Consider the following 22,742-nt stretch of genomic DNA (forward strand, 5'->3'; position numbering starts at 1 on the left):
TTATGTCTGTCTCCACGTTGGTTGAGTGTGGAGTAAGTGCATATGAGAGCATGAGGGTGGGAATGGATGTTTGTGTCTGTGTGTGCCTGTATGTCTGTGTCTATATGTCAGGTTGGGTGTCAGGCGCCACCTCTCTGGGGACATCTCAGGCCCTCCAAGGTTTGGAGGCCTATCTCCCCCTACCACCACTTCCCCTGCCAGTGGCGGACTCCCTCAGACATCGGTGCGTTGGTGGTTCTTTGTGTCCGGGGATGGGCGTCCAGGTACACACCGGCTCACTCCTTGGCGGCCGCTTATCGGGGCCTGGAGCCTGGGGCTCGCTCGGGCCACTTCGGAGGTGGGGTGCCCCCGGCCTCTCGGCCTGGGGCTCGGTCACTCAGGCGCAGCTGGCTGCCGGCGGAGCTCACGGGCGCGTCACTGCAACTCCCCCTGGCTTCTGCTCCGCGGCTGCTGAGTGAGCCCTCATCTGGGACTCTCCTCAGCTCTTTCCGGGACAGTGGCGCGGCTGCCCCTCTGCTGGTCTTCCTTGGTCTCTTGTGTTCTGGGGGCCTCTGGATGTCTGGAGTTTTGATCTCCTCCACACCTGCTTCACGCCCTGGAGGACGGGGCTGTGGCCCCCCCACACCCTCTAGCAGATTATTACATGAAGGAACCTTTTAAAAAACAAAAAACAAGCGCGTCCATGCTCACAGGTAGGGCTGCTCGATTATGGCAAAAATGATAATCACGATTATTTTCACTGAAATTGAGATCTCGATTATTTGACGATATTTATTTAACCCTTTAAGACCTCTTTGCTTAGGCTGCTGCCCCCGCGACCCGGCCCCGGACAAAGCGGATGAAGATGGATGGATGGATGGATGGACCTACTATAGAACCAAGTCCGCCAGAACTTATATTATTTTTTTACATGTTGTAGTGCCATTTATGGGAGCATTTCAAGTTGCTATACAACTGTTATAGCCCATATTTTAATAATATGTATGCATTAAGTCCATAGTAACTACATTAATTGCAAAAAAGTGCAATAAACTACAAAAAACAAATTGAAAATCGTTTTTGGTTTTTTTACATATATTTCTAATTGGAGAAATTTAAGAGGTTTGTCCCTCAAAACTTTAAATACAAAAAAGTTGCAAAAAATAGTTTACAACAGGAAATTTATTTTGAGTGTCTTCATAGTTTTATTTTGGAGATACAGCAATTTTTATATACACTGCAGGAAAAACGAAAAAACAATCCTATGATGCAAATTTGCAAAGAAAACAGCAGGTGCATCAAAATAAACTATTTCCAGCAGTGCAATTCGAGTTCTAAGCATCCCAGCAACTATTCAGAAAAGTCAAACATGACCAGTATAGGCTTTTAAGGCCTACAAGTAAAAAACTACATTTCCGCGAAAATGACGTCACTTCCGGTTTTGGCCAGGAAATGGCGGACATGTGATAGTTCGCGCTGACGTCTGTTTCACGGTGGGAAGTGTTAAGAACAGCTGATCGGCGAAGCCTGTTTCTGGAATATTATGCTTTTGTTCCTGCAAGCGCTTTTTATGCAATTTTTGCAAAGCTTTTTGTGGAAGGAAACCGTGACCGAGGACAAGCTGATGGCATCAGATGTAAGTACAACTCCTCCGGTTTCTTATGGTAAATGGCCTGTATTTATATAGCGCTTTACTAGTCCCTAAGGACCCCAAAGCGCTTTACATATCCAGTCACACACACATTCACACACTGGTGATGGCAGCTACATTGTAGCCACAGCCACCCTGGGGCGCACTGACAGAGGCGAGGCTGCCGGACACTGGCGCCACCGGGCCCTCTGACCACCACCAGTAGGCAACGGGTGAAGTGTCTTGCCCAAGGACACAACGACCGAGACTGTCCGAGCCGGGGCTCGAACCGGCAACCTTCCGATTACAAGGCGAACTCCCAACTCTTGAGCCACGATCGCCCATATGCAAAACAAATTATTGTGCTAGCTTACGCGGTTCCGGTTCTACAGGGATTTAAAAATAGTTACACAAAACGGAGCGTGCTGCTCTGACCGGCTTTAAAGGGTTAACAATGACTTTAAAAAATAATATAACATAGTGTGCAACACCACTGAAGTTTTTTTTACCTGTCTTTTCAACCAACGGCAGTCACTCTCCTCTCCAAATAACTCCTGCTTAGCTTTCCGAGCTTCCCTCGGGTCCTCTTAATCAGCGGTCTCCAACCTTTTTTGCGCCACGACCGGTTTATGCCCGACAATATTTTTACGGACCGGCCTTTAAGGTGTCGCGGATAAACGAGGGAGGGGCTAATAATCGGCTCACTCATTTTTAATGATCGTTGAAAGCCCAGATCGTAATCGTGATTAAAATTCGATTAATTGAGCAGCCCTACTCACAGGTGTACACACGGGTGATCACACCCACAAACTACACCCTTTTTGGCTCCTACCTCAAAGCACACTGTGTTCTGTTGATCTTATGTGCTGCACAATAATGTTTAACATTTAGTATTTACTGTCATATTCCCATATATCATTGTGATGTTGTTTATTCTATTACTCTTGTTCTCTTCTGCTTGCTTTCTTTTTTCTTTCTCAGCAGGTGATCCAGGTGATTGATATATGCATTTTTTTTTCTCTGCCCGTTCTGTTGGTTTTTGTCTTTTGCCCTTCTCCCCCGTCCCTCTTCTCAGCTGTTTCTCTTTCCCTCTTTCTTTCTCCCCTTCTTTCCCCCAGTCAAGTCTGTCCCGTATTCAGTAAGTGAAAATAAAATAAACAATAAAAGGTGAATCAAATGGACCATTACGGCAAGGCTGGGATGGTCAGTTTGGTAAAGTAAATCCGTTGGGCATCTTTCTTTGCCTTTAGACAACAATTCTGATGGCAAAAGAGCCAAACGGGACAGGCCAAAAAAACAAAAAAACAAAAAACAAAAAAAAAACAGTCATTTTGTCTGTAAAGCACAAGCAAGTGAAGATGTAATGCGCTATTGTTAATTTGTCCACTAGAGGGCAATGATTAGCCGGTGATACTGTTTACTGAGACTTCTGTAACCTGTTATTTTGTTTTATACCGTTGTGAAATGGATTTTTATTAGTCATAAGATTTTTTTTTTGTATACAAGTTCAGTGTGACAGACTGTAAAATGGGAGAAATTATTATTTTCCAATTTTTCTTTATTAAAAAGTTAATTGTAAGTCTGTCAAGACAGCGCGCGTTTGCACTGTGAGGGAGATACAATTGCTGGTACCATCAGAAGACACCTGTTGAGTGTGTTTTATGTCTTCTGCAGGAATAAACTGTGAAAAGCCAACCTTTCTGAGCGTCTGTGATTTTTGAAGAGCTGGAAGTGTTACAGATGGACGATGGATAATGGATGGATGGATGATGGATGGATTTTGCCAACGCAGGTTTAAATGTCCAGTGTTGTTGATATCACGATGTTACGGTACAGAGCAATGTTGCTGCCTCACACACATGTTTGTCATTAATAATTAAGACGTGTGTTGCAGCAGATAAAGAGATGTTTCATGATGCTAATCATAACAGATTTAAACACTCTTTACCTGCAACACAGCAAGTTGGAAATTGTTCTGATAATGAGGGATAATTTCAGTGTCTGTTAATTTATATTTTATTCTCTAAAGCTTATCAAAGCCATTAGTTAGTGTAGTTTAATCACCAGAAATTATGAGCTGAAGTTAACTCTCTGAGTAAGTGAGAGAGAATTCCTAACAAACACAATGTGATGAAAGTGGAGCAGAGAAGAAGAAATAGAAAGGTTCGCCTTGTTTTCACTGTGGACAGTCTCGGTCGTTAGAGGAAGATTTGAGAAGTTTTGTTTCTCCTCAGAAAGGATTTCATCCAGCGTGGCTAAGGCCAGAACTCATTTACAGCTGAGGTGTTCTCTCTCTCCTGACTAAAAACTCATCAAAGCTGGCAGTAGATATTTAGCAACAGTTTAGATTACATTACTTTAATTTTTTAGTTTTACTTTTTTTATTTTAAATTGTAAAACGATCTGACTGATTTGTGATTATGATCGTCTCTTCTGATTCCATACAGGGCAGCTGTGGCTACAACTGTAGCCTTCACCAGTGTGTGAATGTGAGAGTGAATGAATAGTGGTATTGTAAAGCGCTTTGAGGGGTCCCGAAAAGCACTATATAAATGCAATCTATTATTATTATTATTATTATTATTATTATTAACTGTTTGAGCTCTTTGCTTAAATAAAATATTGTATCTGCCATTAAAGTCAGTTTTGAGGAGGTTCTTATTGAACTCTGCTATTGCCGGTCCCAAGCCCGGATGAGAAAGGAGGAGGGTTGGGCATGGGGCTAGCAACCCCACCCTGTAAAAACTCCAACTGCTACGGAAACAGCAAGTGAATTTCATTATCGACTATGGAATATGGAATGTACGGACTCTGTACCAAACAGGTAAATTGGCCCAGCTTCTATATGAATTTGACTCGTACCATATGGACATCTTGGGCATCTCAGAAATGCGATGGGCAGGAAGCGGGAAGATGGTTAGTGATGGAAAGATGGTGCTCTACTCTGGCCATGCCCAAGACCATGCACGTGGCGTGGGCTTCATCCTCTCGCAACGTGCAACAACATTATTGCTGGCCTGGAAGCCCATTTCAGACCGCCTAATCTTGGCTCGTTTCCAAGCTAGGCATGTGAAAGTCACAATTCTTCAAGTATACGCTCCAACAGAAGAGGCTGACGATACTGACAAGATGGGTTCTATGCGATGCTCCAGGATCCATGATTTGCTGATCGTGGGCGGAGATTTCAACGCGTAAATAAGCAGTAACCGGGACGGCCTGGAATCAGCTATCGGCCCGTTTGGAATTGCAGCAATGACAAATGAAAACGGTGGGCGGCTGATCTCGTTCTGTGTGGCAAACCGGCTGACCATCAAGAACACCTTCTTCGGCCACAATCGGATACACAAGGCGACGTGGAAGGCCCCCGGTGGCGGATATACAAGCGAGATCGACTACATCTGCATATCATCCCGCTGGGCATCCACCATTAGCGATGTTAGAGTGTGGCGTGGAGCCGACATTGACTCTGATCACTACCTGCTAATTGCCAAATGTAAACTTCACCTGAAGAGCCTCCAACCACGACTGCAGCGGCCAAGTCCTTTTAACATTCAACGCCTAAAAGACGCAAATACGGCAGCGGAATTTCAACTCGAATTGAGAAACCGCTTCCAGCTCCTTGCTGCGGAAGGAAATAACAACAAAAATCCAGATACACTCTGGGATGAGCTAAAAGAGGCTGTGGTCGGTGCAGCAGAATTGAAGATTGGTCACCGACGGGGAGGCTTTAAGGAGCGCTGGATCTCCGACCGTTCATGGGAACTTACAGATCAACGTCGCTTGGCAAAGTCAGTTCGGGACCAGGTGGCCTTTGACTCACCAGCGTGAGAGGGCCATGGCCACCTACCAAGACCTTGCCCGACAGGTCAAACGCAGCTGCCGGCGTGAAAAGCGTGAATGGATCGAAGCTAAAGGCATCAAAGCCCAAGAAGCAGCCGATCGGAACGATACCCGAACCTTATATCGCATTGTACGAGATCTAACTGGGGCTCGTGGTGGCCGCGGTGTTCCAATCCAAGACAAAAATGGACATGTCCTCCTTACTGCAGCTGAACAAGACCAACGATGGGTCGAACACTTCCGCGATACTCTGAACCAACCTGAGCCACCCCAACGGTTCGAGACCGAAGACCTGGCACCTTCCATGGATCTTCTTCCTGTCGATATTGGACAAATCACCATCACCATCACCATCACATCCGACTCCTCAAGAGTGGAAAGGCCGCAGGCCTGGACGAAATCCTCGCCGAAATGCTGAAGCATGATGGACCCCATCTTGAAGCCGCCCTTACAAGACTCCTAAACGCCTGCTGGTCAACATCACATGTACCCGATGATTGGACAAAAGGCACCATCATCAAACTTCCAAAAAAAGGTGATTTGGGTGAATGTAACAACTGGCGGGGCATCACGTTGCTGTCAGTACCCGGGAAAGTGTTTTGCCTCGCTCTTTTGAATCGGCTACGACACGCAGTGAACGAACGATTGCGAGAAGAGCAGGCTGGGTTTCAGAGTGGCCGGTCATGCGTCGAGCAAATCTTCACCCTCCGCATGATCATTGAACAAACATTGGAATACCAAAGGAAGATTTCTATTAATTTCATTGACTTCGAGAAGGCTTTTGACAGCGTCCACCGGCCGACTCTATGGGCAATCCTACGCCACTATGGAGTCCCTCAGCAGTTTGTAGATGCCTTTCGTTGTCTCTACTCCAACTCCCGTTGCTGCGTCCGGACAGATGACGGCTGCACATATTTCTTCAAGACAAGTCCGACAAGGATGCATGCTATCCCCTTTCCTCTTCCTGTTGGTAATTGACTTCATCATGCGACGATCAGTTGACCAAGCTGGCATCGGTGTGCCCTGGCATGAAGCACGTAATCTCACTGACTTGGACTTCGCAGATGACATCGCCCTGCTGGGCTCGACTCAGGAAGACCTCCAAAAGTTGACCGCGGCCCTGCAGAGGGAGGTGACGAAAGTTGGATTATGACTCACCGCCAAAAAAACCAAGGTACTCCGAGTTGGCTATGCACATGCCCGCATTCCTGTCATGATCAGCCAACAACGCGCTGAAGAGGTGGAGAATTTTACATATCTTGGCAGCATCATCTCGAATGACGGGGTCTCTGATCGGGATGTCGACGCCAGAGTAGGGAAGGCAGTTGGTGTCCTGCGACATCTCCAACCTATTTGGAACTCGACCTCCCTGAATGTAAGGGTCAAGATCAGACTACTGAACTCTATCGTCTTCCCTACTGCACTTTACGCTAGTGAAACCTGGCGCTCAACAAGTGCAATTATTCAACACCTGAACGTGCTTCAACAACGTGGCCTGTGGCGAATCCTGAGAATTTCCTACCGGGACCGAATAACAAATGAGGAGGTCCTACGAAGAGCAGGCACCCGCCCATTAGCCGATGTTGTTGCAGAAAGGCGCTTCCGCTTTGCGGGCCATATTTTACGCCTACCCCCTCATCGCCCAGCTAAGATTGCCATGACATGGCGTCCACGCACTGGCAAGCGAAAGCAAGGCCGACCAAAGACCACATGGCGTCGAACATTCATGGACGATCTGAGAACTGTCGACATTGCCTGGGACGAAGCTGAAGCAGTTGCTGCTGACCGACATCGATGGAGATCACTAGCTGCCCGATGCGCTGCCCGGCGTAGGAGGAACTAAGTCTAAGTCTTATTGAGTATTCTAGTCTTTAAAAATGAACAGATCCCTGGCGCCTACTTTTCAGGTCATCCATCCGTGTTCTTCCACTTATCCTAGGCCGGGTCGCAGGGGCAGCAGCCTAAGCAGAGAAGCTCAGACCTCCCTGTCCATGGCCTTCTCTTCCAGCATGTGGGACATGCCCAGAAAGATCGACCGGTAAATTGAGAGCTTTGGTTTTAGACTCAGCTCTCTCTTCACCACGACAGACTGGTATCCACATCACTGCAGCTGCAGCACCAGTCGATCTCCTGCTCCCCTCTCGCCTCACTCCTGAAGGTCTGGAGACACTTAAACTCCTCCATTTAAGGCTGGAACTCTTCCCAACTCCCAAGGAGTTTTTTAACTGCCTCAGTGACTTCGCCCCCAGTGATGGACGAGTCCAGAGACTCTGCTTCCTCTACAGAAGACATGTCACTAAACTTAAGGCGGTCCTCGAAGAATTTCTTCCACCACCCAACAATATCCTCAGTTGAAACCAGCAGTGCTTCACCTGTACTACACACAGTGAGGGAAAGCACCCTCCTGAGTTCCCTGAAAGTTGGCCAGAAAGCTTCGAGGGAGTCTTTTTCCATGGCCTTCTCCGGCCACTGACGTGAATCCTAGCAAAGTTCCACGTGACATAGATCATTAGAGGAGCGCTACCGTTAATAACTGTGGCTGTTGATTGAACTTTACTGAGGGTTGCTAGTGGGGTGCATCATCTAGCAGACAGCATGGGCATGAAGATGGAGGTAGTCAGTTCCTGCATGAATCCCCCCACCACCTGCTTAACTTAGTTTCTTTTGACCTATTACAGTAACGAGTCTGGCGAGCAGAGCCTTCACAGTAACATGTTCCAGCCTGAACAGTGAAAAAGCCAGATACTGTGGCACTGAGGTCCGGCCATGTCTCTGTGAAGCACAACACAGTGAACTTCCAATCCTCCCTCTGATGTCTGACCAGCGCCCACAGCTTGTCCATCTCATTAGCCAGAGACCCTCAAGTTCCCTGTGATGGCCGAAGGAAGGCAGGGTTTATATTTCCTGCTCCTCACTTTCCTCACACTGAGACACTCTGCTCAGTGTCCCCCCGCAGGGCTGGACTGGGACAAAAAAATCAGCCTGGGCATTTTGACTAGAGACCGGCCCACCAGGTATTACAGGAAAAACCAAATAGCCTTTGAATGAAAACAAATGTCGTTGTCACAGTGATGTACACTGTCTTGTTGGTACATATGTATCAGTCTAATAAACTTAAACCTCCACCATCCCCCCTATTCTGGTATTCTAAACAGTACTTAGCCGAAACCCAAAGACTGCTTGGTCGAGTTAACCTCCTGAACTATCTACAACACATGGTGGAAACCTGAAATTAAGACAGAGAAGACTAGAGGTGAGACATGACCATTACTGAATATTAAAAATAATAAATGACAGTTTATAATTTTCATAAACTATTTATTTACCACATCAATAAACAGCATGCCAGGGCAAAATATTTTTTCTAACATGGCAACCTTTTATAAGTGAAAGGAGACAGAAAGACAGGTGAGAAAGAATAAAACTTAACTGAGTTTTTGATGGCATTTTACACAAAGTACTTGTACAGTATCTGGAAAATGTGGGAAAATACTGGCATCATGTACAGTACTTTTTTCTGAAGAAATTATGTTGGGACCCTGAAAAAAACGTACTACGTACAATAATGGATTTCTATAAATTTGACATCAGATGAAAACTTTGGTTGTAAGATTCGGATAATTATTTGTTAAAAGCGAGACATTTTAAATGAGAATAAGAAAGAAAAGTATATCTTTGTGCCCCCCCCCCCTTCCCTGTTAATGCCCTGCCTGGGCCCCTGGCAACACTTTTCTAGATCCGCCCCTGCACAGTTACCAGCTGTCAGCTACTTCGAAAAGGATCCTGGTGTTATTAGTCTCTCAGAAACAGTTCAATCTGACAGCGTAAAGACAGAATAACTCCAGCTTTTTGTCTTTTTTTTTTATTGTAGCTGAAGACAAATCACGTTTATTTTCAGCTCAATACGAAACGGTAATATTAATTCTGAATACCAGAGGATTCCGTTTTTTAGGGGACGGTTGGCAACTCTACTAAGTAACCATATGAATAAAATAAAGTTCACCAGTAACATCATAGCACCCACCCAACTGTATAGAAACTCCGTCATGCTAGCTAGTACACAGTACAAGTTACTGTAAGAGTCAGAATCCTCTAAACTGCTTCTCAGGAGACGTCCTCCTCCTGCAGTTGAGCAGACTCCAGTATCAGCTTTTTTAACCTATCCTATTACGTCACTTCAGAAATCTTGTTTTCCCCTCATCACGGTCCAAACGCATACATCCCAGCAGCCCACGAAAATAATCCGAAAACTCATTCATCTGATAGTCCAGTTTGTAGGAAACACACAAGCTCTGCCATAATAAAGTCCTCCATCAGACTCTGTTTTGAGAAGTTTGTGTGTTTAGGTTTAAGAAGTAAGACGTCGTCTTGGACAGCAGCACAGCTTCTTGAATGTCCTCTACCTGCTGCCTGCTGAAGGCTTCTGGATGTCACCATTAGCAGCCTGGGAAACACGACTCTCACTGCATCTGTAATCACACAAGCAGAAAACATCAGTTTATAGTGTTAATGTGACCAGCAGCCTTTAGTGTGTCTGGTGTACGCTGCTCAGAAAATGTTACAAAATAGAGGAGCAGTTCAACATCAAGTCAGTGAAACTTTGGGATATTGATCTGATTAGTTCAGTATCAGAGGTGTTAATCAGGTTCAGCTGCTTTGGTGTTAATGAAACTAACAACAGGTGCAACAAGGACACATCCCCCAAAACAGTTTCACAGGCGGAGGACGCTCACGTCTCCCGCCTCTTATGTCTTAGTCTTACAATATCAGAGCCTTGAGACGAGCGCTGTTGTCACAAATAACTGAACTGAACACTGTGTGTCTATCACAGCCATTTCCATAGAACAAGATTTAATGTGATGTTAATTTATTTTGTTTAGGTTTTTACCTTTTTTTACTCATTTTCACTTTTAGCTGTGATTGTTTTTTTGTTCAGTCATTTGTGTGTTTCTTGTCTTATTTCCCAGTGGTAAAGCACCTTACCTTCTTTCGGTTCCCAATTTTGAATTGTTCCATATCTGAGGCGTGATCCCAGGTTTTCTGGTTTTCTTTTCCTCTTGACCATCTTCAGCGCTGACAAACTCATGGGCTTTAAAACCTTTAATGGTCAGCTTGTAAAAACTGCTCCTTCTTTAAGGAGGAACACATAAACTACTATGTGAAACACAATTTCTTGTGAATGTCAAACTGAGAAGCAGAGAACCAATCAGAGTGTTTTTAGCTGTGATGTTGGTGCTGCACTGCTGGTTAGCTCAGCTTGATAGTGCCTTTGAACCCAGAGGATGCTGAAAGGTTCCCGGTTCAGTATGCTCTCTGTTTTAGTTTCATGTTAGAATTTTAGCCTGTTATTAACTTTTCCACACTTTTAGAATTGACAGAGTTTGTGGCTCAGTGTTTTCCTTTCTTTGTTTTTCTTTGTTGTGGGGTTTTGTGGATTTGGGGGAAGGCATGTTAGCAGGCAGTGAGAGAGAAGGAAAGACAGAAGTGTGGACATGAGAGCAGGAAGTTAAAGCATGTAGGGACTATGAGTTGTACAGATAGAGGGGAAGTAAGAGCAGGATCATTGGAGGTGGATTCAAACTGTTGTGCCGCGGTGTCAACAGGAAGACCAGTGGAGGATGGGCAATCGTTTGTGTTTGTGAGCAGTGGAGGTGAAGAGAGGGTCAGACGGGATCATGAGTTTGAAATCAAATAGTTGATGCTGAATGTTGTCAGTGGCCCACAGGTTGGGTGTCAGTTAGAAGACAAAGAGGAAGTGATAGAGAGAGTTCCCAGGAGGCAAGAGTGATGACTGGAGCCGATTTACCAGAAGTTAACTAGTGTTGTAAATATGGTTCTGTTTGTGTGTTTCACTTCACTCTGTGTCAGTTTCAGTGTGAGTGAAACACCGATCTTATGTCTAAGTGTCACTCTGGGAGATTTCAGCCGCTCACGTTCTGTTGGTTAAATGTGAAATGTCACATTTAACCAACAGAACGAAGAGCATGTTAGCTTACTATGCAAACATGACAAGTGAAATCTCCCGCAGCTTAAACATGTGAGAGGTTGATCGCGCAGAGAATCGCTGAGCTTATGTGAGTGCGGCAGGATATATATTTCACTACGATGACCTGGATGACTGAGAACCTTCACAGACAGATATATATTTTAGTTCTGCTGAGCCAAATAAGACAGGTCAGGGTGAAGAAGTGACAGCCAAAGAAAAGCTTACCACAAAACGGAGAAGTTATGACAAATCAGACTATAAGGCAAAAAGAAAGTGCAGCTTTATGGTTTCATGGACAAAAGAATTTCTGTGGCTGCAATATGACGAGCTAAAAAACAACACGCACAAGGGTTAGGGTTAAATTTAAAAACTGTACTTTTGTGTTAAAATATATATTTATAATTTTAATAAATGACAAATTAAAAAGGCATGAACATTTTTTTTGTATCGAAAAAATATCGAACCGTGACACCAAAGTATCGAACCGAACCGAACCGTGAATTTTGTGTATCGTTGCACCCCTAGTAAATACAAAGATGTGAGACTCGCTGTCTGATAGGAAGACAAACCAAAAGCCGAGCAAACTGGCGTGACGACCAGAGCTGGTTGTAACACTCCCACCAGTTATGTGGCAGGAAATTCAAGGTCAAACAAGTTTTTCTACCACAGAAAATGACTTTTCTTTCTCGAGTAAACTCTGGTACTCTCCAGTGTTTAACACCATTGGACATTTCATTGACTCACCAGTCACCAAGAAGAATCACATCAGTCTTACACACTGAGTAATCGTGAGTAGAAGGCTTTCAAACTGTCGAATCAGCTCTTTTACGTGCCCCGCTGACACGCTCGGAGTGGATACAGCACCCACTGGTGTCTGTGTGGTGAGTGTGTGCAGCAGTGTTGCTTCTTACCGGTGAGGCATACCATGGTTAGTGTAGGCAGCGTTTGATTTTCTCAGTTTGGAAAAACCCGAGGTATCCCAATGCAAGAATGGCGAGGACCACGATGCCGACGAGCAGCCCCACGATCATCGGCGTCCTGTTCACGTGTTCTGAGAAAACAGACGCAGTGAGTTTACTGCTGCAGCTTTAAAACCTTCAGCTGATTCAAAAGCAGCGGAGTCGTTTACATCTGTGTCTCTGGTTGGAGTCGGAGCGCGTTAAAGGAACGTTACACCAAGAAGAGCAGCTTACCTGATGCAGGGATGACCTCACACTGGATGCAGCTGCGTGGTTCCACGAGGTCCCCGTGGACCGTATAGGCCACCTGAACACAGTACCGCTGCCCCTCCTCCAGGTCTTCAATGGTCATGGAGGCTATGGTGTCTTCATACTCCTGACAATATGAAATTAGAAGATATTTACTTGATATTTACTTTGCTTGGGCTCCTGTTGTAATTTTAAAATGTTGACTCTCTGAGCGATTCCAGTTGTTAAACATGCAGGTTTAGTTTTTGCTGCTGATGTCTGAAATAATAATTTAACCAAAACAATTAAAAGTAAGTGGACAAACTAACTGAATTTTATATATATATATATATATAAAAAACACCCAGCACGCCCCTGCGGGCGGTTTATCCCTCAAGCTCGGGTCCTCTACCAGAGGCCTGGGAGCTTGAGGGTCCTGCGCAGTATCTTAGCTGTTCCCAGGACTGCGCTCTTCTGGACAGAGATCTCCGATGTTGTTCCCGGGATCTGCTGGAGCCACTCGCCTAGCTTGGGAGTCACCGCACCTAGTGCTCCGATTACCACGGGGACCACCGTTGCCTTCACCCTCCACATCCTCTCGAGCTCTTCTCTGAGCCCTTGGTATTTCTCCAGCTTCTCGTGTTCCTTCTTCCTGATATTGCTGTCATTCGGAACCGCTACATCGATCACTACGGCCGTCTTCTTCTGTTTGTCTACCACCACTATGTCCGGTTGGTTAGCCACCACCATTTTGTCCGTCTGTATCTGGAAGTCCCACAGGATCTTAGCTCGGTCATTCTCCACCACCCTTGGGGGCATCTCCCATTTTGACCTCGGGACTTCCAGGTTATACTCCGCACAGATGTTCCTGTACACTATGCCGGCCACTTGGTTATGGCGTTCCATGTATGCCTTGCCTGCTAGCATCTTGCACCCTGCTGTTATGTGCTGGATTGTCTCTGGGGCATCTTTACACAGCCTGCACCTGGGGTCTTGCCTGGTGTGATAGACCCCAGCCTCTATGGATCTTGTGCTCAGAGCTTGTTCTTGTGCTGCCATGATTAGTGCCTCTGTGCTGTCTTTCAGTCCAGCTTTGTCCAGCCACTGGTAGGATTTCTGGATATCAGCCACCTCCTCTATCTGCCGGTGGTACATACCGTGCAGGGGCCTGTCCTTCCATGATGGTTCCTCGTCTCCCTCCTCTTTCTTGGGTTTCTGCTGCCTGAGGTATTCACTGAGCACTCGGTCAGTATATATATATATATATATATATATATATATATATATATATATATATATATATATATATATATATATATATATATATATAGTTTTTAATGTGGCTGAAAATCTCTTGCAGTCAGTAACAGCCTGAAGTGGCGGACACATGACTCTCTGGCTTCAGTTTAGTTCTAAAAATGAAGGCGCAGGATTCATCTGGACACGAAACTGCTTCTCAGTCACTTTGAGTCTCTGAAAATGGGAACTGTGTAAAAATAGCTGTAATTCTGAAACAGTTTGTGCAGACTGTCTGTTGGTGCAGAGGCAAACTGTCCAAATATGCTTGGACCTGCCTGCACACACTGACAGACACATGTGCACATCTTTCTTTAAAAAAATAATAAAAATATCAGATATATTCTGAGCAGTGACACGTGCTGTAACATCAGGTGAGCATAAACACCTGGAGGAATCACTCCGTGTTCTCACCTGCAGAGGACTCTCTCCCTCTCTGCCAAAGTAAATCCTGTGCTTGGCATTGCTGTCGTGTTCCTTCGCCAGCTCGTGGTCATCGTTAAGGAATACGGTGAGTGATCCAGGCCGGGTCAAAATGCTTAACGGAGGCGTGCAGACGTCACCTGGAAGAGCAGAGCGAGCGTCAGCACAGCAGCAGCTCGTGGTTCACACTGTGGTCAGGATGGTTAACACCTCGAGTCTCACAGCTTCACCCACAGACAGCGCTGACACATATCTGAGGGTTCTCACCGTATCTGCTGCAGGCGTTAACACCCTCAGATCTCAGCCCCCGTCTCTCGGCCCGCACACGCAGCGTCACGCAGCTGTTCTCGGGCGAGTCGTTAGTGTCGCGCGGCCCAACCGCTGATATGTTGCAGGAATGGAAAGGCGTCTGGATGCAGGCTGGAAGAGCTTCCCATTTATCAGAGTTAAATCTGAGGATGAGGAACAGAAACGAGTCAGAGAAAACATCTGCTCAGCGTTCTCTCCATGAAATCCCTGCAGCGGATGGAGAACTGCAGCACAGCAGACAACTGTCCATCAGCAACATATTTAATAATAAGAACAGTGCAGTAAAGTTGCTGCTGGTACATGTGCTAGTAATTTATCAATATATTAATTTGCTCTGTGTTACAGAAACATGGTTACAGCGGGATGAACACAATGCACCTCAAAGGTCTTGACAACACTTCACTTGTTCTACAATTTTTCATGTTACAGCTTTATTCCAAAATTCATTTTTCATCCTTGCGACAGGAATGACAGATCACATAGTTCGCTCACTCGGTCGCAGCTTTCCAGCTGCAGCCCCACACACAACCACAACCTCAGGTGCCGGCACGCTTTTATTCATGGGAGGCGTTATGAGCTAATGGAGGTCCGGTGTGTCTCAGCCTCCCCTGCAGCCGTGCCCAGGCCACACCCAACCTAGGTCGGGCAGCCATCCAGCCTAGCCCAATCGGCCATGGCCATGTGCATCCGTGGCCCATGGACTAGCGGCAGGGATGAGTTGTGTCCGGGGCCGACCGAGTGTGTCCAGCGACGGCGCAGCAGTCGAGGAGGTAAGCCACGTCTCACATGCAGCTTGGCAGGCCGCCGGCAGGCTAGACCACAAACGCTGACCTCTGGTGTAAACAATCCAGGTTCAGACGGTGCTGGCCTCTGCCGAGGACGCCGCTTGGACCAGACAGCACGGTGACCTCTGACATGAATGTGGCAGGTTCAGATGGCGCGCAGACCTCCAACTCAGCCTGGGCAGGTCCCTGTTCTGGGCGACCTCTGGCTCGGCATGAGCTGGTCCAGATAGCACGCAGACCGCTGGCTTGCAAAACAGGTCCCTCTCGTGCATGGACATCTGCAACACCATGGGGGTCGTCTCCCTCCCCAATGCGGTCTAGGAACGCCGGTCAGGCTGGCGGCGGTGTCCGTCAGGAACCAACCAAGCTTCCAGACTCAATATCAGTTGCATCTGGAGCTCGGAACGGTCCTGCAGCCGTTCCAACTGGCGGCGAGACACCACCACCATTCGGGCCAGCGTGTCCATTGGCTGGCCCGGTCGAGGTTCCGCCATGCCACCTCCCGGGTTTCAGCACCACTGTGACGGACCCGACCATGTAGTTCGCTCTTTACACACTTTTCTTTATTCAGGTGCTCCTTCTTACACACAACCACAACCTCAGGTCCCAGCACACTCTTTTACTCACGGGAGGCGTGACGAGCTAATGGAGTTCCGGTGTGTCTTAGCCTCCCCTGCAGCCGCGCCCAAGCCACACCCCTCCACAATCCTACGACAACTTTGGATCTTTTACGGAAGAGTGACTTCTGTCTGATCACTCCACCATGCAGATCTGATTGGTGGGATGCTGCACAAATTGTAGTCCTTTCTCCACAAAGCAACACTGGAGCGATATCAGAGTGACCAACATTCTTGGTCATCTACCTAAATAAGGCTCTTCTACCCCAATTGCTCAGATTGACGGGGGACAGACCTACATGGAACTCCAGTCACCCCAGTGTGTGAAGAGGATTCTCCATTAACATGAACGAATCGATTCAACTCAATTCAATTTTGTTTATATAGCAACAAATGACAACAACATTTGCCTCAAGGTGCTTTATATTGTAAAGTAAAGACCCTACAATAATACCCTGCGCTTTGGCATCAGTGGGAAGGAAAAACTCCCCTTTAACAGGAAGAAACCTCCAGCAGAGCCAGGGTCATTGTCAGGACTTCCTGATAATAATGACTTACAGTCGTCCAGCCTGGAAGTAATAAATGCATGAACTAGTTTTTCAGCGTCACTCTGAGACAGGATATTTCTAATTTTAGAGATCGTGAATGACCACGGCAGACCCGGTGACATTAACATGCTTTGCAGCATGCTTTATTAGCACACACACGATGCCGTTCACAATACACACAGAGATGCAGCTCTCCTGCTGCCAGCCCAACAACAACCCACCACAGGACCCAGTACAATATTTAAGTCAGCAGGGCGTGAAGTGCTTCGAGAAACTGGTCCGACATCACATCATGTCCTGCATGCCACCCACACTCAACCTGCTCCAGTTTGCACACAGAGCTAACAGATCTACTGAAGATGCCATTGTTACAACGCTCCACACCACCATCTCTCACCTGGAACAACAGCGATGTGACACCAGGCTGCTCTTTGTTGACTTTGGCTCTGGTTTTAATACCATACTCCCGGTGAGACTAACAGTAAAACTGCTGGATATCGGACTTCCTTCTACCACCTCCTGCTAGATCAGAGACTTCCTGTCAGACCGTGTACAGAGTTAGAGCGGGGCCTCATCTTCCCTCAGCCCTCAGCCTTAACATCGGCTCTCCACAAGACTGTGTACTGAGCCCCCTACTGTAAACTCTGTACACACATGACTGTGTTAGTTCCCACCCAGACAACGCAGTCATCAAGTTTGCAGATGATACCACCGTGGTGGGGCTCATCTCTGGGGAGACGGCGTACAGAGCTGAGGTTCAGAGGCTGTCAGATTGGTGTGCCGACAACAACCTGGACCTCAAAACCACCAAGACAACAGAGCTGGTAGTCGACTTCAGAAGGAGGAAGTCTGAGCTGCAGCCTGTCAGCATCAATGGGGAGTGCGTGGAAAGGGTGTCCAGTTTCAAGTTCCTGGGTGTGCACATAGACACAGACCTCCAATGGTGCTCAAACACCTCGGCTGTTGTAAAGAAGACCCAACAGTGTCTCCACTTTCTGACAATCCTCAGAAAAATGGACCTGAAGAAGGAGCTTCTACTGCTGCTCCATTGAAAGTGTGCTGACATCCTGCATCTGTACAGTAGTGACACCTGAGAATGCTGTTTGTTTCAGCTCCGCCTTCAATACAGTCCAACCCCACAAACTGGTTAATAAACTAAGCAACTTAGGACTCAGCAGCTCACTGTGCAGCTGGATATTGGACTTCCTGAGCGTTAGACCCCATAACGTCAGGATGGGAGAGCACACCTCCTCCACCCTCATTCTGAACGTAGGCGTCCCACAGGGGTGTGTCCTCAGCCCCCTCTTATACACACTTTTCTATCTGTGTGTGGTTCTCCAGCTGCGCACCATAGCACACAGAAAGACAAAAAAAAAATCACTGGACTTCCTCCCTGACCTGTACAGCACTCGCTGTCTCAAGAGGGCATGCAGCATCCTACGGGACTGCACACACCCAGGACACCGGGCGTTCAAGCTGCTGCCATCTGGCAGGAGAGTCAGGCTGCTGAGGGTCCAGACAAACTGACTCAAGGACAGCTTTTACAACAGGGCACCAGCTTTTTCGTCATCATCAGGTGACGTCTTCAGTCTCAGCTGACTGCAGGTTTCAATCTTATAAACAGGACATTTGCATAATGACTGAAACCAGCCCACTGAAGGAACAATGGGCTGGGAGGTCAGTTCCTTAATCTTAATTATGCAAATTCTCAAGATTATTGATCAACAAACACTGATCAATGGCCATGAGTCCCATTCACAGAGAGTTGGGGAATGGCTGCAATCACAGCATTGTAAGATGGTGACAGATGTACCCTTGTCCCCTTTTCGAGGTTGTGCTCAGCCGGGCCCCATGGACTAAGGTTCGGTCACCAGATGCTTGCCCTCGGGCACCCTCCCCTGGCCTGGCTCCAGGGCGGGGCCCCGGTAACCCTATCCTGGGCAGGGTAAACTGTTCCCTTGGTGATATTCTCATACGGGTCTTCTGAATCGCTCTTTGGCCCTTTCTCAACTCTCAAGTAAGCAAGTCCACGCTCCCGTGCGTTCCCGGCGAGTCTGGACTTGTCGAGAACGCACTGGAGAATGGACTCACGATTTGTACAATTGTACAATTTATTTTTTGAAGATGCAACACTCAGGAACAAATAAAACACTGAAATAAACCAAACATTAACATTTCAAAGTGATCTAAGTGACTTATATATCATGTTTAACCTCAATAGCGAAATCTCTATTTATAAAAATAAGGTACATGTATGCCTTAATAAAAACAAACAGGTGAGATTTTAGAACGCGTTTATTTTTGTTTTTGTTTTAGTGGACACTCAAAAGTTGCAATAGACAGCTGCTGGGGTTTGAAAGAGAACTGAACAAATATTTCTGGAGCTTCATCAGGTGATGGCCTCCAGCTCGCACTGCAACAGTTTGCAGCAGAGTGCGAAACGCTGGGAATGAGAATCAGCACCTTTAAATCTGAGGCCATGGTTCTCAGCCGGAAAAGGGTGGAGTGCTCACTCCGGGTCAGGGATAAGTTCCTGCCCCAAGCGGAGGAGTTTAAGTATCTCGGGGTCTTGTTCACGAGTGATGGGAGAAGGGAGCGGGAGATCGACAGACGGATTGGTGCTGTGGGAGAGCTGAGTGTAAAAGCGAAGTTCTCAATTTACCAGTCGATCTAGGCCCCTGCCCTTGCCTACGGCCACGAGCTGTGGGTAGTGACTGAAAGAACAAGATCGCTGATACAAGCGGCGGAAATGAGCTTCCTCCGAAGGGTGGCTGGCCTCTCCCTTAGAGATAGGGTGAGGAGTTCGGCCATTCGGGAGGGGCTCAGAGTAGAGCCGCTGCTGCTCCACATCGAAAGGAGCCAGTTGAGGTGGTTCGGGCAGCTGACAAGGATGCCCCCTGGGCGCCTCCTGGGTGAAGTGTTCTGGGCATGTCCCACCGGAGGAGGCCCCGGAGCAGACCCAGGACACGCTGGAGAGATTATATCTCTCGGCTGGACAGCATTGAATTCATACAGTAAACGTGCTTCCTGTAGGCCGGGGATTTCCAACTCAGTTTACACTTCGATCCTTGCAGGCCTGACAAGTGAAACAACCCTTTCAGTCAGTGTGAAGTGCAGTTTCAAAGTACATCTCAATTGTTCCACATGATAAAGAATTGCTGCTGTATCTAATGAAAGAAATCTATCAGCACGACTACACAGTGGAACCCCGAGTTACGAATACCCCGTTTCACGAAAAATTTAAGTTACGAAGGCACTGAACGGCAATATTTCTGCCCGTGTTACGGCAAAATGCCCAAGTAACAAAATGCCATCCGAATCATGTGACAACCCCTTGGCTTCCGTACTTGCGCTTCGCTGTTCCACTTGAATGACGTATTGTTGTTCTAGTTAGCAATTAGCCTGTAGCCTATATCGTTCAGCATCGCCTCACTCAAAACGCGCAATGGGTGCTTTGACTTACGAAAGCTTTCGACTTACGAAAGACCCTCGGGAACGGATTAATTTCCTAAGTCGGGGTTCCACTGTATTGGTTTAAATAGTAAGAAAGAAATGTGTCAGGCTAAAGTACAAGTTGTGGTAGCTGGTCTGCTAGATTAGATTAGATTAGATAGAACTTTATTAATCCCTCGGGTGGGTTCCTCTGGGAAATTCGATTTCCAAAAAAGCACAGCACCGACAGAAGTTACAGAGTTACAGAATATTATATATATATACATATATACACACACACACACACACACACACACACACACACACACACACACACACACACACACACACACACACACACACACATATATATAAATACAGAGACAATATAAATCAGAATCAGAAAGGGTTTTATTGCCAAATGTTGAGCAGGTTTACAACATTAGGAAATTGCTGCGGTGCTTCAGTGCAAACATACTGTCATAAAAATATAAAAATAAGAATAAGAATTAAAAGTGCTAAGTGGATAGATAAATAAAATATACGAAGGGGATAAATAGAATAAATAGGAATAAAAAATAAAAATACAAGTGAATTGCACATTTCAAGTATTGAGTCTATTGCTAGTAATCAGACCTGGTTACTGGCCTTGTTTGAACCTGAATCTGACTGAGATGCTGTGGCATCAAAGAGGCAGTTCATTCTCGAAAACCCTCGAATGTGGCTGAATGACATCAACTGTCCAAAGATGAGTGGGTCAGCGCTGCTTGATTGCAGCAGTTGCTGCAAAGGGTGGCCCAACCAGTTACTAGGTTTTAGCAACAATCCCTTTTTCACACAGGGCCATGTAGGGTTGGAGTTTTTCCCTTAATAATAAACACCTTCATTTAGAAACTGCATTTTGTCTTATCTTTGCCTGATATTTAAATTTGTTTAATGATCTGAAAAACACAGCTGTATGCCCTCCTTCACATTTCCAAAGCTGCCTGCTGGGCAGGATCGTACTTTTTCTGTTCTAATTTGAAGCTATATAAATAAAACCGCATTGAATAACAGCTGCAGACTCATTCTCAGTCAATGATCTGATTTATCGATAAACCGACGAACCTCTGAAACTGTTCAAAAACAGAAGTGGTTATGTGGCACAGTCGGCCTTCCACTTTCTGTTTGAATGGATTTTATTCTCAGTTTTACTTTTATTTCTTGTTATTAGCTTTCTTTTTCTTTTTTTAACCTATGTTTATCTTTACTGTAGTTTATTTAATTCAAATTATTATTCAAATGGTACGTTCTGGGCTCCTTTTATTTTAAAAATATTTCTATTTAATTTCTTTCTGTAGTTTTTAGCTTATTAAAATGTTTTATTTAACCCATCCAGTTTGTTTGTTTGTTTGTTGTTTTGTCTTCTGTAAAAGTGATGACCTAAATCCAGAAAATGATATCTTCAGTATAGTTTGGAGCATGAGATGAAATTCTTTCGTTCATTTTAATTATCACTAAAGGAAAAGGAAGCTCCACCTTAAAACAGAGCACCTTCCCTGGCTGTGAGGTCTCACCTGCGGTAATTCACAGTGTAGGTAACGTCCGGCTCCCCTGGAGTCCACGTCAGCTGACCCTTCTCCACCTGGACATTCTGTGGAGGCGGCGGCGCCTGAGACGCGACTGCAAAGGTGAAGAAAGCAAACCAGAGAAATCCCTGCATAATCCAGATTATTGTTATTCATGTGATCACGGCCTCAGATGATTTATTAAAGAGACAGCAGGAACCATCGACGCCTGAGCTCAGAGGGACAAAGATTCAAAAACGAGGAATAACATCTGTCTGCTGCACACGGCACGTTTTTAAAAACTGAACAGATGTGAACCTGATGTTTGTGGTGACGTCATTTATTCACTTTCATGTCTGTTTTCTGATTGGACAGATCAGTTATTTATTGCCTGAGAGTGTCAGAGTCAAAAGTGTTTACAGTGAACAGATGAATGAACATTTATTGCATCAGTAATAATGAAGGTTAAACATGTTTACAGGCTGATTTAAACAAACACAGAAGTGATGATTATAACCTGAAATAAACTCTTTGAAAGCCTCACAGATCCTTTCCTGTCATGTCAGGAGCTTTGGACATTTATAGCCCACTTCCATGTTTCACAGGAACCTTTAAGCCTCCAGCAGCTGCGACTGTTTCACCTTTTTAACCTGAAACAGTCGCAGCAAACAGAAAAAGGACATTTTCTCATGTTAGACGCGCTGAACTGACCTATCAGGAATAACCTACTGCTGACTCTGTTATACCATTAAATGAGTCACCGTCAGCTGAAGAAATGAAAGTAAGCTTTAAAGTGTGACTCAGGAGCAAAAATAATCGATTTACATAATTAAAGGACAAAATCACACACAGGATGTTGCTTCATCTGTGGTTAGTGTGCCGTTGGCGGCGGCTCCTTACCCCAGGTGAAGGTGTGGAAGCAGAGCAGGATCAGCAGCATGGTGACGGCGAGAATGAGAAGCTGAGCACTGTTTCAGCTGTGTGTGTGTGTGCGCGCTCAGGAAGCACAGACAGCTCAGATGTCATGTGACCCGACTGAGGTTTTGGGATGTTTGACCACAGTTTCCACAGGAGGTGGAGCTTGCTAAGCTAGAAATTACAAAAAGAAAGAACTTAAATTAAAAATTTTAAAATATTAAATGACAGAGCTTAAAAAGTACAGA

The 22,742-nt window shown here is 45.9% G+C and overlaps 1 protein-coding gene across 1 annotated transcript; it reads right to left on the reverse strand.

The window, feature by feature from the left end:
* Positions 1-9,173: 9,173 nt before the first annotated feature.
* On the reverse strand, positions 9,174-22,519 carry LOC308409852 (uncharacterized protein; the record flags this gene model as incomplete). Its single annotated transcript, XM_080902853.1, has 7 exons — positions 9,174-9,918; positions 12,347-12,486; positions 12,629-12,770; positions 14,333-14,481; positions 14,609-14,793; positions 21,589-21,694; positions 22,480-22,519. The coding sequence occupies 6 exons, from the start codon at positions 22,517-22,519 to the stop codon at positions 12,365-12,367; spliced, it is 744 nt and encodes a 247-aa protein (XP_080758979.1). The 3' UTR covers positions 9,174-9,918; positions 12,347-12,364.
* Positions 22,520-22,742: the final 223 nt, after the last annotated feature.

The sequence above is a fragment of the Rhamphochromis sp. 'chilingali' genome (genome assembly GCF_963969265.1).
Source record: "Rhamphochromis sp. 'chilingali' genome assembly, chromosome: 14".
NCBI classification, from domain to species: Eukaryota; Metazoa; Chordata; class Actinopteri; order Cichliformes; family Cichlidae; genus Rhamphochromis; species Rhamphochromis sp. 'chilingali'.